This window comes from Pinus tabuliformis, chromosome 8, assembly GCF_031772625.1.
Source record: "Pinus tabuliformis cultivar Carrire ecotype Pingquan chromosome 8, CPIR1, whole genome shotgun sequence".
Classification (NCBI taxonomy): domain Eukaryota; kingdom Viridiplantae; phylum Streptophyta; class Pinopsida; order Pinales; family Pinaceae; genus Pinus; species Pinus tabuliformis.
The window spans coordinates 694,687,935-694,707,667 of record NC_142294.1 but is presented as its reverse complement, the minus strand read 5'-3'; the positions used below and the strand labels follow the sequence as shown (position 1 = coordinate 694,707,667).

Below are 19,733 nucleotides of genomic sequence, written 5' to 3'. Positions count from 1 at the left end.
AATTCCAATTCTGCTAGCTGGCGAGGATAGTGACATTGAATGGACTGCAGTTTTCCAAAACTAATAAACCTAAATGATAATCAAGCCAGAGATACTTTCATAAAGTGATTGCATATGAAAACGAAACAATTATCTGTAACCACACGGTGCAGATGAGTCGACCTGGCATGGCCTTTTCCCATACTTGCATTGACTTGGATCACAGCGACAACATTATATAGAGGCTAGGTGGGGATCCTGCTCCGATAGTGCCTGTGCTTCAATTCAAGATCTAGAAATTGGGGACAAGATATTGCTGTTTGCCATTATTAAATTCAGTGGGATTTGATTAATTGGTGATTGCCGGGTTGTGAATGATGAGATTTAAGGTTTAAATAGAATAAAATATTGAATAATGTTGAAATTCTATAGAATTTAAGTAACTTTGGCTGGCTCGCTCTGTTATAGAGTGTTATGTAAACTATGAAATTCAAGATCAAAATGGAATAAAATACTGAAAATTTGAAAGGGAAACAGTTATCAATCCTGTGGAAAGAAGAATATGGCAGGAGAGGGCAGCAGTAGTGATCGTTCTTTAGCCGAAACTCCTACATGGGCAGTGGCAGTTGTTTGCTTGGCATTTATAGTCATCTCCATATTGCTTGAACAGGGTATTCATCATGTTAGCAACGTAAGGTTTTGTTTCAGTCTCAGCAGTAGACTGTTTATTTAATTTAATGCATCTTACTTCGGCTCTGCACTCATTTTGTTTTGGCTGGTGAGGATTTCCTAAAATTTGGGCTTTGTATTCAGCAACAAACCACACTGGTAGAGCCTAATTTTAATGTGCTCATATATGAGTAGTGATTAGAAGTAAGAGCTGATCATTTTTTTTAGGAACACAAGTTTTGAATACAATATGCATTCTGTACTGATAAAGTCTCCTTCTGTCACTATATTGACAGTGGTTAAAGAGGAAAAAGAAGAACGCCCTGTATGAAGCACTTGAAAAACTGAAAGCAGGTAACAGATGTTTCAAACCACTAACATTCCCCATGTGATTGATGCAGATATGCTTGTTGCAGTCTATCTTGCATGAGATTTCTTGCTAATCATCTTGTATGAGAAAATATATCTGAAAATGGTTTGCTCTATGGAGTTCTGATGTTTTACCAGAAATCCTGTTTCCTGGGTAGAGCTTCCTGATGAATTATCATGAGGTGGTCACATGGGCTGACAATATGTCTGAAATGATCTGTTTTGATTGTATTGATAGATTTTTTTGACATTTTGTAGTTGGATTTCAAACTAATATTTCATGCAAACAGATTTATCTGTTTTAGCTTAGAATTTGTGAGTGAGATTTCTGGCGCTCTGAGAAAATATTTCTGAAATTTGTCATTTTGGGCTGCAGAATTGATGCTTCTTGGTTTCATCTCACTTCTACTGACAGTTGGAGCGAGGCCCATTTCTATGATTTGTATATCCAAAAAAGTAGTTGATACTATGCTTCCGTGTAAGAAAAATGATACTGCCGTTGAAAGCATGAAAGTAGATAATGGGGAGGAGCAAGGCCGAAAACGTTTTTGGGAATCCATGTCCTCTGAACAGAAGATCCCGTGGAGGCGTGTCTTAGCTGGTGCTGGTGAGGATAGCAACCATTGTAGCTCCGCAGATGTATATACCACACCCTACTCTTAGTCTTACTGCATATGGCATAACTATCCAGGCCCTGTGATTCTCTGAGTGATTTTTTTCATGCAATTAGGGTTACTTAGACCATTTTGAAATAGGATTTCAATACAAATTTCAAATGTTTATCCTAAGTTGGACTTATTTGATAATTTGTCATTCTTTGTTTGAAGGGTAACTATCCTCTTGTCTCCCCGACTGGCATGAACCAGCTCCACATCTTCATCTTTTTGTTGGCAGTTCTCCATGTGTTCTATAGTGTCAAAATTGTCTTCCTAGCAAGAGCAAAAGTAAGTGGAAGGGGAGACAAATTGTTTTCTCCATATATATTATTCAGTTTAATTTCTGCAGTAGATCTTATTGTTCTGATATCTGCATGCTTTTAAATCCTCGTTTAACAATGAGATCTGTAAATCCTATTGATGCCTAGATGAAGCGCTGGAAAGCATGGGAACAGGAGACACAAACATTGGAGTATGAGTTTTCACATGGTGAGTTCTTTTGGTTCTTCTAACTGGGTTTGTCTAGAAGGGTATTTATTCCAGCATCTGGATACTTTCAGGTTGAAAACTTAAAAGAAATAACCCAAGCCAGTTTGGCAACTGTGCAAATTCTAATTGGGATATACCGTGTTATAGGCTAATTGGGTAAAGTTCTCGATGTCAAAACTAAAATATTCAGAGGGCGCAACATAAAACTTGGGCGATTGGATAAGCTTTTGAGGGTCTGAAAAATACCGTATGGGTTTTGAAGGATTTGTTTCCTTTTTGGTCCAAACAGATCCTGCAAGATTCAGATTAACCCATGAAACTTCATTTGTAAAGCGACATACGACTTTCTGGAGCCGAACACTGATTCTTAAATGGATTGTAAGTTATTCACGATTCCAAATCTTCAAGGGATATATCTTTGTTTCCTATTTGCATTAACTGAGGAATAACCATATCTTATTTAACATGAGCTTTCCTTAGATTTGCAGGTATGCTTCTTTCGTCAATTCTGTCCGTCTGTGACTAAAATTGATTACCTGACCTTGCGCCATGGCTTCATCGTTGTAAGTTTTGTTCACTTTAAATCGTCTTTTCCTTCTCATCTTGTTCATTTCAAACCCCACTTCATTCATGTAAAGCATCTGATTTGTTCTAAAATATTAATTACTTCGAAATATACGTACAGGCTCACTTGGCTCCAAATAGCAAGTTTGATTTTCATAAATATATCAAGAGATCTTTGGATGATGACTTCAAGAGCGTAGTTGGAATCAGGTTAGTAATGTTTTCTGTGTTCACAACAGCTTTGGTCTCAGAAAGAATTATGTATACAGTATTTCCCTTGTCTGACCTTGGTTTGTCATCCCCTGTTTTTTTCGAAAACCTGTTCTTGACTTTTAACTAACACACACCCTTGATGCATTATCTGCAGTCCTCCTTTGTGGGCTTTTGCTATAATCTTTTTGCTTCTTAATGTGAATGGTAAATCTTCAGTACTCTACCCTGCTTCCAAAGTCAAGTCTTCATTCTAGATGTCCACAATTGTTTAAACTAACTTTCTCCTTCTGATGGGATGTATTCCTCTGAGCAGGGTGGTATACATTTTTCTGGATCTCGTTTATTCCCTTAATGGTAAGGGCATAAACATTTTTCTGGATCTCGTTTATTCCCTTAATTGTAAGTGCATAAAAATATTACTCATAGGAGAGGGTACATTGATCATGTGAACCAATGATCTTGGACGTTTTTCTGATTGAATTCTTCAAAACTTATTTCCATTTGATCTTCCAAAATGTGCAGATAATTTTGTTGATTGGAACAAAGCTACAAGTTATAATAACAGAGATGGCTTTAGAAATTCAAGATAGGATTTATGTACTGAAAGGAACTCCGGTAGTGCAGCCAATGAATGAACTATTTTGGTTTGGTCGCCCTCAACTTGTCCTTTTATTGATCCATTTCACTCTCTTCCAGGTATCAAATGATGTGCATGCTAAATTCTCATTGACAAATTATATTTCTGAATTCTCTGAATATTCATGGGAATAGCAATGGATTGATTGTTACTTCTGTGCTGCAGAATGCTTTCCAGCTTGCATTCTTTTTTTGGATATGGGTAAGCAATATGTTCATTCAGTAAAGAATAAATTCTTGTGTGTAGAGTCATTGGGTTTATTATGCTAATGATAGTAACATTTTGCAGTCTTGCATTTGTTGGGATGCGGTTTAGTGGTTGAGACACGGCATCACCATGTTAATGATGGTTGAGACACGGCATCACCATGTTAATGAACCAGAGTCAAATTTAGAAATCAAAACCTTGAATTATAAGTTGGCTGAATTTGATGAAATTTATATGCACTATTAATTCAATAATTAAAAAAATCTAGTCTCAAGCACCCTAAATCAATTTCAGTTTATACAGCATTAGAATTTCATTTCTACTACATCTCTGCATCTTATTTAGATTTGACTTTATGCTTGCAGTACGAATTTGGCCTGAGATCTTGTTTTCATGACAATTTTGTTTTAATCATAACCAGAATCATCATTGGGTAAGTATGTGATCACTTTTTGAGTTTCCCCATAAAGTTTTCGAGGAAAAAGGAAGTATGTTGAGCATTCAAACCCATAGACTATTATACATATTTTGTTTACAAAAACTTTATCTTGCCTTAAATATGAAGAAAGCACATTCTAAGCAAGCAAGCGATCGTTTTAATTAGGTTAATTGCTGCTTTGGATTAGTACTAGCAGACTGCAGTGCTGTCTATGGAGAACACTGATAGTAACCATTTTTTGCATCTGATGAGGGACTCCATTGGGCTGCTTGTGTCTGTGATTAGGTTTGCTGTGCAGTTGCTATGTAGCTACATCACGCTTCCACTTTATGCACTTGTGACACAGGTGAGTCTTTTCATGTTCATTGAAGATACCATCAAATTCGGGTTTTTGAGAGGATCAACTGAAATTCAGACTCCAGAACAGGCTGAATAATAGGAATATAAATTGGGAGAATTGCATTGGTCAAGTCTTCACTACCAGTCGATTTATCTTGTTTACTTTGTACAGAGGATAGATGCAGCCAAGCTGTACCGTGCGTGATGCGTAAATAACTTACTAGTATTTATAAAATAAGAGATAAGTTGTCACTTGAGAATTAGTTGAACTCACAGCAGACAAATTTATCAGGGAAAAATAAGAACTAGGAAGTTTCATTTTTTTTTTTGGCAGAACAGATTATTCACTCTGTTGTGGGCTTCAGGAAAACCTAAAAAAAATTGGTTAGAAAAACAGGACCACTCTAGAACTTTCTTTTGTTTGTTCAATAAATTTATGTTAGTAGTCTCACCCATGTCAAAAGAAAACAAAAGAAAAAGACACAATGACTGTGTTGAAAGATTGGCAGAATTTTTCTTTAGGCGAATTGATTTTGTGATAGTGAGCTTCAGGACTGTTCAAATAATCTTGCTGTGATTAAACCTTAGGGTAGTGCTCTCAAAACTGATGAGATGTTCCTGTGCAGATGGGTTCTCACATGAAGAAGGCTATATTTGAAGAACAGACAGTCATTGCCTTACAGAAATGGCATAAAACTGCTAAGAAAAAAATGAAACGACATAGAAAGCCAGAGCATTCTTCTTCTGAAATCGCAAGCAGCTCAGTGTTGTCTGCTGGGTTTCAAAGTGGGGAAACAACTCCAATCGATGGATCTTCTCCATTGCACTTGCTCCGCAGATACAAAACAATGGGAGACGTTAATACTTCAGAGATATCTGAGAGCTATTATCACTCAGAATATGAAGCATCGGATCTGGAAATGGACACATCTCCAAGTTATTCTCCCCAGCGTGCTGAATCTATTTTGATTACCGAGGCACAGGGGGACACACAGGTTACAAGTCAATATCCTATGTCAACGAATGCAGACACACAGAGTAAAGAGTTTTCTTTTGCCAAGTTATGATGTGAGATCCACATCAGACCAAACCTCCTTCAAAGCAGCCTTGTAGCCATGTTTGAATTCACATATGGAACTTGTAATAACCGAGGTAATGTTTATTTCGATTTAATCAGTTGTGAGAAGTGGCCCCACGACAAACAGGAAATCAAAAGGGATCTAAACATCCACATATATTACTCTTCATTGAGCTTCAAAAGGGACAAACTGCAATCAACTATTGCAATATTTTCACAAAAGGATCAGATGGAATTCATGGTGTTAGAGAATCTAGGGAAAAGTAGTGTTGTGATGATTTTCCGTGACTTGATAACAATTTGTGAAATCTTTGAATTTTCTCTAGTTAGCTTATATTTCTTCTTCTTATTATTAGTGCATATGTGTGCGCTTTATCAAACTGCTACCAAAGCAAAATAACAAGAACACAAAATTTGGCTCTCTGCCAGGGACAAACGCTCTCCAGTCTTGAGATGAAAACCCTTTGTAAGATTTCTCTTATTGAAGCTTCTTATTTGAACAGCTGCCAAATCCTAAACCCTTGACTAGGATATCCTCCAAGCATCAGTTGAATCCTTCCTATTTCTGTGTTGTTACTTCCGGCACATCTTCCAGCGCTTTGTCTTCTAGGTTAGGAAACCCTAGGATATTAGGGCTTCTTTACTTCGTTATAGATAGTGCCTTCTTCCTTCGATTTGGATACCTTGTAGACTTAGATGCACATCCAAATGAGACCTTTAAGTGTGCTGCCCTCAACTGTGGTCAAATCTGCATAAGTGGAGTTTTGAAAACCTCGCATGTGTGGACATAAACCCTAGGAACAATCCTCTTGACCTTGTTGTCTTTTCCTTATTTCTTCGCTGGAGAGAGAGGCCTTGTAGACCTATTTACTAGCCCAAACCATGAAGAATATGTCACTGCAATTTCACTGTTGATTTGGTCGCAGATTGTCCTTATTCCTTCGCAGGTGTGACTATTTTTCTGCCCTTGAAAATAGCCTGCACCTTCGTTTACCTTCGTTTTTTCTTCAGTGTCCTTGTAATCCTTTTTCTTGCCTTGTCTTTGTCCTTCCTTGTCTTCTCTCTTGCTTGCGGATTTCAAAGTGAGATTGATGTCCTTTTGAGGAGTGGACAACCTCTATAAATAGAGGTATGACCCTCCTATCCAAGCTGACATCACTGTCCTTAAGGCCAACTTATAGTTTTGCTCTATAATTCAATTTTACACATCGTTTTGCTGCTTGTAGACTTTGTTTCTGCTGGGAGAGGATTTGACCATGCTTGGAGGTGTTCCCATGACTTTGTATGATGACTTACATGATGTAACATGCCCTCAAAGGTTCTTATCTTAATTACATTTTGACTTTGAATTTCTAGAAGCACTTCAAAATGTGCTTGACCTATTTTCAATGAGCAAGAAACTCATTGACAAATAATACAAAAATAATTTCTCTTTTCTTAAATAAGTACAAATATCAAAATTATATTTATGAATACCGAACCTAGTGACATTTTCTCCAACACATGGGAAGTAAATGACAATTTCTCCTCCAGTCAAATACCTGAACTTTAGAGTTAGGAGATGTGCCAAACAAATGAAAGTAATTACAAGAACTTGATAATAAGGAAGGGTAAACCATTAATCAAGAAATTACCAAACTAGATGATGCTCTATCAATCATTAGATTTGAAATTTTATGAGCTAATCCATGACGAGCTGAGACTGCTTTATTCAATTTCTTAAATAACCATATTTTTCACATTGTCAAATCTCAAAGGAATCAAATTTAAACTTCCATGTACATCTTCAACATTAAATGCTAAGTATGATCACTTTAGGCTTGGTATAAATTACAAGACACCATGAAGAAATATCCATACTATAGCACAAAGAATTACTCAATGAATAACAACCAAAAAATTCAAAATAAATCTACAACTGCACCTTAAAAAGCCAATGTTTTGGGGGACATTGCATGTTTGAGATTTTCCTTTCACTACCCCACAACATTATAGCAGAGTAAAAATGTTTGCCTCATAGGGGCTTCACCTTCCATAACATTGTAAGTATTGGAAAGTGAGGGATTGGTTTATAAGCATTGGAGAGCATGGAAAGGGTAATCTGATAAAAGGAGGAAGTTTTTAATTGGGAAGATGTATTTGGAGGAGGTTTAGCAATAGGGTTTTGGAAGGGATTTCTTGATATCTAGTGAAATTGGAGGTATTTGTTATTTCACAAATGCACATGTTATGTCTCAGGTTAAGTGAGTGAAGACCTTATGTTATGTCCATGAGTCTTAGAGGCCACTCTCTAATAGAGATGTAGGGGATCTTACATTCTTCTAGATCACAATGAAGTTGTATGTTCCTATACATAGCATGAGTATGTAGACTTGTCAAGGTCTACTTGTAATCAACTTTGTCGTTGAGAATCTTGAAGCAACTACAAGTTTTTATATATTGTTTAAATTATGTCTGGTCATATTTGGCATCTGCATAGTTGCATCTTAAAGGCCATGTTGATATGTGCTTCACATGCATGACTTCAAAAAAACACTAATTAGGTCATATTCAGAACCAATTGTTCTAGAGTAATGTTGTCTTGCAACGAGCCCAAAGAAACATGGTGGAGAATGGTTGGTATTTCTCTTGAGTAATGAACATGGCAAGTTGAAACTTCAACTTGTTAAAGTGAGGTCACCTTATCTTGATACTATAAGCCAATAGCTTTATACTTCCTATTTGTACATATGTTGGGCAATCCACTTTGGTGGTAAAGGTTCATAAGTGTTGGTAAGAGAATAAAACAAAACCAAGTCCAGCCCAATTTTTGCAATGAAGAAGATATAAACGAACACCATGGAAGGCAAGAGAGGTGCAACCATATAGAAAAAAATAAACCACAACACAAGTAAACTAGAGGGAGATAACCTAAACATAAGATAAATCAAACCAAAAACAAGAAAACTCAACAAGGTATAGTGACCTTAGGTTATATCACTTGTATAAAATCTAACGAAAGATAACAATACGTGAAAATACAAATAAGATGTATATTTATATACAACTAAAAAGGTATGATGCTTTAGCAAAACCTAGAAATTTGATATAAGGATACCAATATTGAAACGTTGGTGTAAAAATTCTCTTACTATGGATTCTCCGGTCAAAGATTCAAAAAGCACAAACCACATCTCTGAAATCCGATACCAATAATGTTGGTCTTGACCAAAGCTGAAGATTATACACTTAACATTAGATTACAACTGGTGCACTCATATAATTTAAATGGTTGGTAAGTGTTGATAGGGTTCAATTCATAATAAGCATCAAAGGACTTATTTCATAATACATCTCAGGTTGTTAAAATTAAAAAATATAATAAAATAAAATAAATAAATCATAAAACTAAATAAATTATAATTTTATTTTAAATCACTATTATTATTGTTCTTATTATTTACAAAAAGAGTTAATATATAAGTTAAACATATGTACTTTTGAAAAAAGCATGGAACAATATTCTTATCCATGGAGATTTACCTCCACTTTACCATGGATATTCTTAATTTGTAAATAAGCTTTGTTACAATACCATGGGCAAATACCATGGCTTATCAATACGGCATGTCCAAAAAACCATAACCTATTTCATATGGCACTTGTTTGGATCACATTTTTTTATAATTAATCGGTTTGATTAAAAGAGAAAAAAGAACATCTTTGGAAATAAATCTCAACCTTTTATTTGTGCATACTACTAAGAATATTATAGAATATTCCATGGAGGTTAAATCCTTACCATCCACCTAATAATTATTGATAATAAAATTAATATTCAGGAAGCCTTATTCTAAAATAGACATGTCTATGGGCATAAATATCTAAAACCTCTTTAATGTTGAGCAAGGTCCACACAAAAAAGTTGTGATATATTACCCCCATTGCAAGTGCCATATTGCTTATTGAGATACCTAACAAGGTCATTAATGTAGCCACTATGATCTAATGGGTTAAAGTAGGGCAAAAAATAATTCAGCGGAAATTATTCACAGTGGAAATGAGATTATTGTGGGCAAGATAACTAATGGTGCCTGGGTGGGCTTGGAAGAAAATTGGTAGCATCTACAAGTGTGGATATGACCTATTTTGGAAGATGCCTTGATCTAGCCAAAGTAAGGGTAGTTGGATTAATGCATTGCATAATATGTTTTCTTAATGAAACCTCATCATATCTAAACTACTCATACATTGGAGGAAAGATGGAAGGAGAGATTTCAGAGACTTATGAGACTTGGAGATGGACAATTCATCAGTAATGTTCTCATTAACCCCAACTCTCTACCCATTTATTGTAGAGGAAGTGTGAGAGGATATTAGAGGTAGAAAGAGGATGACATCTTCATGTAACAAACTAAGATCCATAAAACATGAGGGACTCATTTGAAGAATCACTTGTAAGAAATACAAGGAAAGATCTTGTTGAACCATGTGTTAGATTTCTTGAACGCGGGTCAAATTTTATGCCCAACAAAATTATACTCAGAAAATAAATAGAAGTTAACTTTCATATTTGAATTTTATGACACCAAATATATTAGGCTCCTAAATCAACATGTATGGCAGAAATATTATAACTAGAAAACCAAGCAAATTAAAATATTTTGACGTAGTTTTACCTTGGAAACACCAATGTGGGAAAAAACAACAAATTTTGGGCTTCAATTTAGCTTGGATTACAATAAGTGTACACTTTGGAAAATTACAACAAGAAGCAATTTCTCTGTCATGACCTACTTTCTGTGGCCTATTTGACATAGAAAATATTGTTGTATGACTTCAGGAAATATAACTTGTACGAACTATCTATTTCAGCCTATATGTTCTTGGTAATTTCAGCGTGTATAGCCTAGAGAATTTTGACCAGTGCAACCCAGATAAACTCAATCTACTCTCTATCCAAACTAGACCTATTTTTTGCCCCTAAAAGTTGACTTGTTCACTCTCATCTCTTGTTGTCAGTCCAACCTCCTATCTCTCAACTAAAAACCTAGTCACTTGTACCAAATTGATCTGCCTCTCTAACAACCTATTTCCTTGTTTATAATTTATGACCTAATACCCAAAGTGATGGAGGGATGAAATTGCATCTCCACACTTGATATTTATGGTCACGGTATAATCTTTCATTGACCATTTTAACTTTATAAATGTTGTCCAATAAATTCAAAATTTTAATTAGTGACTTTATGCCTAAGGTCTAAAATTAGGAAATAATTAAATAATTTTGTTGTGAGAGAATTTCGATGCTTCACTACATGTCATGTCACTTGACCAATGTAGAATAACCTACCAAGTTGTAGTTTCAAAACTCCCTATCAGCTAGGAAGGTGTTTTGAACCGTCCCCAACTCGTCTCTGAAGAACATAAATTCCCTTCCTTGAAGCCTTGCTTAGGATGTCTACTACTTGCTCATCCATAGCTGCATATTATAACTTTACTATCCCCTTTTGCACACAATATTGAATGAAGTGGTACCTAATATGAATGTGTTTTGACTTGTCATGAAACACCAAATTCTCCAAGAGCTTAATATAGCTCTGATTATCACAATGAATGATAGTCGACTCCATTGCTTGATCAAATTGTCCCACGTGAAGCTTTCAAAGCCAAATTTCCTCACAAGCTTCCAAGATGGTAGCCACGTACTTAACCTCAACATAACTTAGAAAAATTGAATTCTACTTCCTGCTTAACCAAAAAATTCTTCATGATCTTGAGATGAAACAACACCCATAAGTGCTTTCTCTATTAGTTGTACTACCTGCTCAATCAGCATCTGTGTACCACTCCAACTTCACTCCATCCATTTAAGTATATCTCAACCCATACTCAATTGTGCCTCGAAAATCTCAACACATTTTTTGCAACCACCCAATGGGATTATTTTAGCTCTACCATGAACTGACTGAGTGTGTTAACAACAAAACAAATATTTGGTTTGGCGTTGACCAGACACATGAGAGAGCCAAATAGTTGTCTATATAATGTAGGGTCTACTGCTTCTGATCTAGAAGCATCAATCTTATTTTAGTTGGTCACTAGTGGCATAGACATGGGTCTATAGTCCTGCATCCTAAATCACTTTAGGATCTCAATTGTGTATTTCCCCTATCCTAGGAATATCTCTCCATCTCTCTGCCACACCTCCAAACCCATAAAATAGTGCATACCCAAATATTTCCTCTCAAAATCTACTGCTAGGGACCTCTTACATTCTGATATGAGCTTCTCACAACATGTGAGAAACATGTCATCCACATAAAGTACCAAAATGAGAGGCGTAGTATAGGTTTGGGTATGCTTCACTCTTATTGAATCCCATGCCCTAAAAGTAGTTGTCAATCCTCGCATTCCATGCCTTGGGAGCTTGCATGAGTCCATACAACACTCTCTTCAATCTACACACATGGAAATCCCTCTCGTGCATCTCAAATCCCTCTAGCTACTCAATGTAAATCTCTTCCTCAACCACACCATTGAGGAAGGTTATCTTCATGTCCATCTAGTGAATCCTCCAATGCATATACACTACAATAGAAATCACTGCCATGATGGATGAGTATCTAGCTACTAAGGTGAAGGTCTCATAGTAGGCAATCCCCTCCTTCTAACAAAACCCCTTAGCAAGAAATCATACTTTGAAATTATCAACAGTATGGTCATTAACCGTGTGCTTAATCTTGTAAACACATCTAGAGCAAACCATAGAGTTTCCCCCTTGGCTATTGTACAAACTCCCAGAAACTATTCTACATGATGGAAGAGTATTCTTCCACCATAGCATCCATCCACACCTGATGCTTGGATGATTCCTAAAACTTGGATGGATTGGCCTCAATCATCTCACTCATCAACACCATATAGTTTGAATATTGTTATGATTCCTTTCTTTATCTGACTAAATATATGGGAGTACCCACTTATTTTTTGGGTTGTGTTATATTCTTTCCATGACTAGCCCATGTAGTTAACCATGGGGTTAGAAGGGGGGTGGAGCCCCCCCTTCGTTGCACCGATTGCGTAGCGGGGGGAGTCATAGGGGGTTTGAGGGGTGCAGGTAACCCCACTCTATGGGGTCCGGGGAAGCGCCACGTAAAATTTTGGTTTTGGACCCTATATTAGGTTGGGCAAACCTACCTATGGTTTTGTGCATGTTTTTCGCACATGGTTTTGGACGCGATGGTTTTCGGTCCATGGTTTTGGACGCGATGATTTTCGTTCCATGGTATTAGATGCTTCGACATGTATAAATATGTATTGTAACATTGAAAGGAACATAATGAAAAATCAAGCTGGTAATCTCTGTTTTTGGATCCAGGGGAAAATATCTGTGTATATGTGTTTTATGTGTTATGCTATCACATTGTTTATTTTCTATGTTTTAGAATTCGTATGTAGGTGATTTCTGTACGAGGTTAAAACCTACAATATTCTTCAACATCTGTTAGTGCCTACTCTGCCCACTTGGCTGTCTTCATCCCCATGTTGAGAGTATGAGCCTAGATGAGCGGAGCCTCTGCCCCTTGTCTTGTTCTTCTTGCTTTGCCTACTCATTCATTTCACCACTATGTGTCATAGTATCCTAAGGTGTCTACACTTCTTCTATCTTCAATGTCCCCTGCTCCTGAACCTCCATTGCAGAAGGATTTGTGTTGCAAGACCTCCTAAGATCCCCCTGCTCCTCAAATATCACATCCCTTCATATCATTATTCTCCCGAGTGTGGGAATATAAATTCTGTAGGCTTTTGAGATCTCATTGTACCCCACATGAATCCCATTCTCCATATTAGGTTCTAGCTCTGTCCTCTTTTCTAATGGAACATGGTAATATACCAAACACCAAAAAATGTATATGTGTGTTAAATCTAGTTTCTTTCCTGTGGAAGCTTCCTCAAGTGTCAATCTGCCTAACACCTTAAGTGGACTTCTATTTTACAAATAAACAATAATGTTGCAAGCCTCTGCCCATAAAACATAGGTAACTCCTCGATGTCACAACATAGCCTTGGCCACTCCAATAGCGACCCTATTCTTTCATTCCACAACCCCATTCTACTGAGGGTTGTAAGGAATTGTCAACTCTTTTCTGATACCCTCACTTGCATAAAAGTCCTTGAAGGCATTCAAGGTGTACTCACCTCCGTTGTAAAACCTGAGTGCCTTGATCTTTCTCCCATTTTGGTTTTCTGTGAGGGATTTGAACTCCTTGAACTGAAAAAAAACATCATCCTTATTCTTCATGAAGTATATCTAGGTCTTCCTGGATAATTCATATATAAAGGTCACATAATAATGGTATCCACTTAAGGACCTTGCCAACATGGGTCCCCACACATCTGAATGAATTAGGTCCAAAATTCCCTTGGCCCTAGTATTTCTACTTGGAAAGGTGGTCTTGACATAATTTCCCAGTGCACAACCATTTATAGCATCTCCTGTTTTACCCCTTCCTTTTTGTACTGTTAAATGTGATTGCAACACCAATGGGAAGAACCACCACTGGTTGAAACATTGATTAAGCATTTTACTATTTTTTATTATTTCAAATTTATTAAAATAGATGAAGGGGGTGGCCTCATAGATCCTAAGTCTAAGAGAAGTCACTTTCTTGCTTGCATGTTTGGAAAAAAAAGACATACCTAACTTAATTTAATGTCAGAAGCCACGCACAATTATTAGGAACAACCATTATCTGAAATATTTCATTGTGATGCGATTGGGGGTGAACAAATTCATTGACAATCATTTACGAATGTCAGATTGGAAGTGGTGTAAGAGAGGACGGTGCTTATTCATCCATCACCCCTCACAGATCGAAGAGATAACAAAAAATGGCCCTTCAGGAAAGCATGGGATCCATTTCGGCTTATGAAGATACACAAAGGGATGCAGTCTCAATATCTATATGTACACACCGCAAAAGAAAAATAGGGTTGGATTGGTTGGAATTTATTTTATTAGAAAAATCATTATATGGCTATCAATGGTTGGCCCTAAGATGAGTGTTGGTTCTCTCAAGTGTTCATGTTTGTGTTTCGCTAGGTCATGCTTTATGTTCTGATATATGCTCGCTTGGATTGATCATTGGTCTAGCAGAAAGGAATTAGTTCTTTCTTTTCCTTTTGGTTCTACTGCATGGGAACTCTTATCTCTTAGAGGACAAAAGGTTTCAAGGTTGATTCTGGATGGTGTGGAGTTGTGAAGTATGGCCTAGATGACGTAGCAGTGTTGGAGTTGATTATTGAGCTTCTTCTTTGTGATATTGGGAGTTAATCCTTGTGATTTTGTGCTTTAGGCCATTGGACTATGTGTATGTTCCCAAGTGGTCAATGGGAGGCTCAATGTATGACTAGATCACTGTGGTGTTGATGTATAGTTGTTAACCACCTAAATAGGGAAATCCAAGTCATTGTGGTGTTTGCTAGAGAGTTGTTAACCACTTGGAAAATGGACTGCAAACCCCGTGGTGCTAGATATGAAGAGACAATTGTGAGATCAACTGGGTAATGGATTCAACCTCGTAGTCTAAGAAATATTCCCATCCAGACCCGAGGTGTAGCCCTGTGATTGAAACTAGAGAAGCAAGTGGGTCACTATGGTGCTTGCTAGGAAAATAAAATTGGGAGAGCACTTGTACGATGGAATCCATCTCATAAGTGTTTGAATAAGACATTAATGTGAATTCCCCTGTGCGAGCATTCCTTTGACTTTAGATTTGGCTCGAGGGTGGTCAAGTGCAAGAGAGACTACAATGTAGTTGGCCTATGGTTGGGTGGAGATTGGAAGTCCCTCCTTCAATTTCCAATCATCTTAAAACACTAAAATAAGTATAATGGTTTATGCATATTTGGATTATGAATTATGACATTGTTTTTTATGTTACTGACTGATGTATGGTATTATATCATTCATGAAAGGATTCTTGAATTACTGTATATTCATGGTTGACCAACTATCTTATATATCTATGGTTATAATGAATTGCTTGAACTGTGTGATGAATGTTATTTTCATGAACTGCAAATCTTATATGTTATGATTGATTGTTTGAAGTTCACCCAAGATTAACTAGTTATGTTATAAGTTTTTAGCTATATTAAATGTTGGAATTTGGTAGTTGGCTACCATGCTCATGATTGTAGGCTATCTTACAAGATGTGAGTTTATTTTATATGATGTGTGTTAAATGAATATATGGTTAGCACTGATGGTCAGTTATTTGATGAATTATGTGACAATTATATGGGTTTGTGCACACTTATATATTGTTGTGACTAAGAACTATAAACGAATTTGATATCCTAAGATCCACTTCTTAAAACATGGTATGTAGCTTTTTGAATGGTCATACAAACCTGTATGTATATATCCTTAAATAAGTTCACTAACCTGGAATAAACGATATAATGAGATTGTTTTGAGAAACTCATCTTGTACAATGTTGAATTTGGGTGAATTGGCCTTTGGACCCATGTCTTTCTCTCACTCTAGATCTGGTGTACTTCTAAGAACCTTCATGCAAGCCTTGGTAATTATCTTCGAGAAATTTGGAGTTTAGGAAAATTCCCCTTGTCTTAAGAAATCTTTGTTATTTCCCTTGTTTCCCTTCTCTTAAGAAATTTTGTAGATTTTTGGTGATTTTGTGCATTTAGTGGTAGTAAGGAGCATAACCATTATGTGTAGGTAGAATCCCATTTGGGCTAGATCACTTTGTAAAAATTCAATCACATATCCTGATCCTTGATCTGAAGGTGGCAAAGGGGCACACACATAAGTAGAGGTTGGATATGCCATGAGCTAGACCTCATATACAATACCATATCACATTCCAGAATTTGGGATCTGGGAGTGGAAAAAGGGTCTCACATAGGTGTAGGCTTGAATGGTTCTGAGGCTGGATCTCCCCTCATGCGAGGACTTGATCTAGGCATCCAAGATCTAGTGGTACCGAAGGATGCACACCCTTGAGAAGCCCTGAATGAGGCACATCAAGTTATATTACCTTTACATCAAACTTGGATCCATAGATCCAGGAGTTTGGGGGTGGTAAGTGTGAAACCTATGTTTTGTCTTACTTTATATCGCCTTTTACTTGGAAATCCCTCATGATTTTTTTTAGTTTGAATGGTTATTGTCATGGTTTTGTGCGTTCTTGGAGACAATAAATATTATTTACTATCTGATATGATTCCCTTGTTTTAACAAGATTTAAACATTAAATGCATCATTAATAATAGTTTGTGTGTTTGAAGGTGTAAACTTAGTTGATTACATTTTTACGCATATGCTAATAGGCTTTGATCTTGCACTCACCTCCTTATCCTATGCATCATATTCCTGTACCAATTGGGATTCCTGCACCAAATTATTATAAGATTGCTTGATTCCTGCACCACGCATCAAATTCTTGCAGTCATGAGTATTCCTGCACCACTTTATTATAAGACTCTTTGGTTCCTGCACCACGTATCAAGTTCCAGCACCAACGTCAAAGAATGTGTAAACTACTTCAATTAGTCAAATTTGGAGGACATTACTTACCTAACATTTTGAATATTAGTTCGAGGACATTTTGGGAAACAATTATTGGTCAATATCGCACTTAGTTTTCACCATGAGTTACAGATCGAGAAAATAGGATCCATTTACCAAAACAATCCCTCATGTACCAGATTTAGCACCTCTATTTGACATTTAGTTGCACCAGAACTAGATATGACTTTTATCCATGGAAAACTGTTACGAGTTTTAATTTATTCCTTATGTATTAGATTGTCTTGTTAATATCCCGATTTGTAATGTAAATATCTATATAAACTGGAAGATGTCCTGGAGCCAGGGGGAGAGGAGACATTCCCAATGTAGTATTACGCGAGTATAGTTGACCTGTGGATCGCTCCCTTTGTTTGCTGGAGTCTGATCTTTTCTTGTACCATGTAAAGACTGCACTTTCAAGATTAATTGAACTACTTCATGTCAGGTTCTTTTCAATTTGGTTGAACATTTCATGTTAATAATTTTTGTGTGAACCAGATCGTTGACAGTGGGTGCAAGCTGGCTCGGTTGGCCGCCATAATAGCTCGACACCACTTTGAATTATTTAGGATTAGGTTGGATGCAATGTGATGAGTGAAGGGTGTTTAATTCGTCATTTATTGTGTGAGAATTGTAAGATTAGATCGTAATATTTATTTTTGGATCGTCTCTTTCCTTCTTTCAAATTCAATGTCATTTTATTGGTTGCGCTTAATACGATATTGGAAAATTGTTCTTTAAGTTGAAAAGATTTCTTTACGACGAATACTAGATCGGATTATGTGTCACCTTTGTTGATTTCATGCATATATGGGGTATGTCTCTCCTATTGTTTTGTATTCATGGTGTCGTCTTATGCTTTGAGACTCTGCCTCTACAGGATTTTATTGCACAATTCCACTCTTTAAAAATGGCTTAGATCCAACAGAATCTTGTGGATTTTTTCTCTAGAATATGAGATCAATTTCACCTTAATGATTTGAATGATTATGATTTAGAGTAGAGGTGTATGGATATGGCGAGATCGTAGCCTATTGAGATCTTTCTTGCATCAATCGAATTTTAAATAACTTTGTTTATATCGGCAGTATATTCATAAGGAGAAAATACATATTTTTGTTATTAGCCATTTGAATTGTGATTCCTACATGTTGGAGAGTCTGCATTGATAAAGGGAAACTACATCATGTTTGAGATCGATAGTGTTTCTCCCACATTTTCGTTTCCATTAGACTTTTGGTCATTTTCCAAAGAAAGATTTAGTTTTCTTACAGAGGGACAAAGAAGGCAAGAGAATTTATATTAGAGAAATTTATTTCATATATTTGTTTAAACAGTAAATATATCTGCCAAGGTTGGATGATGCTTTCAGGTTTTAATTTCTTAAAGGATTTTTTTACATAGAGGTGAACTATACATAATTAGTACAAATTAAAGTCTTGCTTTCCATAGAGAATGGTGTGAATTGATCTTGAATTTCTTTCAACATTTACAGTCTTCCTTTTTAATGTTGTTCAAGAATTGCTTGATTTCCAATTAAACAATAATAAGGATTTACCTCTGTCTGCCAATAATTAGGTATTACTTTTGCAATTTCTAACAGTACAAGTTTGTCTTTTATTTTTCAAATGTTAGATTGAGGTTTGTTTCCAACTGTCTGAATTGGTGTTTATGCTTTCTGAAGTTTCCTTTGAAGTGTAGGATTTAATTTAATTTGTTGAGATTGATGTGCAAGTTAGACTAGAATTTGATTTGCAGGTTGTTGGGGGCTCTCTCTGGAATTTCCAGTGTTGTGCCTCGAAGTTCATGAACTCCCGGATTGACAATTAAATGTTGGTCTTTCACCCAACATTTTGGCGTCATTTCTGGGGAGGTGCTTAGGGATTGACCTTGGTAACCTGCTGCAATTTGGTTTTCTTTTCACCTAGTTTCTCTTGCAAATTTATGTTCTTTGAATTTATTTCTTTTATGCATATGTTTCTTATCTTTTTAAGGTTTTCATTTCTCGGGTGCTGTAAGAACCCCCCCTATATATATACATTACCATGTACTAACAAAATATACCAGTTGGCTTGTTGAGAACAGGAAAATGGTATTTTGAGGAATATTCCAATGAGGAGTTTTAATGTTGCTACAGAGACATACAAATAATCCAATGAAGAACTCACAAGTGCAGAATTTAATATTTTTCTTGAACATAAAAATAATATTATCAATGCTTTCTTTTCAAAGTTGGATGATTTACAGGAAGAACATAAGAAGGATGAAGAACCACTGATAATTTTTTACACTAACTGTAGAAATAAACTTCCTTGGAAAGTGTCCACTCTAGGTAATCAAGGAATCAAGTAAAGAATCAAATCTATTTCCAAGTATAAGTCAAACCCTCTCATCATTTAATACTTGGAATAATGCTTATTCTCTTGAGCAGATTCCTCAACATGTTTATAATAATGTAGTTTCATGGAAAAATTTCAATCACACTACAATTGAATACCCTACTTCATGGCTGTAGT

At 36.2% G+C, this 19,733-nt stretch overlaps 1 protein-coding gene across 3 annotated transcripts; it reads left to right on the top strand.

Annotated features, from left to right (window-relative positions):
• The first annotated feature begins 237 nt into the window (after positions 1 to 237).
• LOC149237510 (MLO protein homolog 1-like) lies at positions 238 to 6,075 on the top strand. 3 transcript variants are annotated; one of them, XM_089372661.1, is made up of 15 exons: positions 240 to 670; positions 945 to 1,002; positions 1,394 to 1,656; positions 1,845 to 1,961; positions 2,102 to 2,162; positions 2,452 to 2,540; positions 2,651 to 2,725; positions 2,848 to 2,936; positions 3,094 to 3,143; positions 3,253 to 3,293; positions 3,462 to 3,635; positions 3,742 to 3,777; positions 4,149 to 4,216; positions 4,508 to 4,568; positions 5,188 to 6,075. In XM_089372661.1, exons 1-15 carry the CDS (start codon positions 542 to 544, stop codon positions 5,626 to 5,628), a joined length of 1,752 nt encoding a protein of 583 aa, XP_089228787.1. In that variant the 5' UTR covers positions 240 to 541; the 3' UTR covers positions 5,629 to 6,075. The 3 variants fall into 3 exon arrangements, with proteins under 3 accessions (XP_089228790.1, XP_089228789.1, XP_089228787.1); XM_089372664.1 differs by lacking the exon at positions 4,149 to 4,216 and having other exon boundaries at positions 238 to 670; positions 5,188 to 5,325; XM_089372663.1 differs by lacking the exons at positions 4,149 to 4,216; positions 4,508 to 4,568 and having other exon boundaries at positions 239 to 670.
• Positions 6,076 to 19,733: the final 13,658 nt, after the last annotated feature.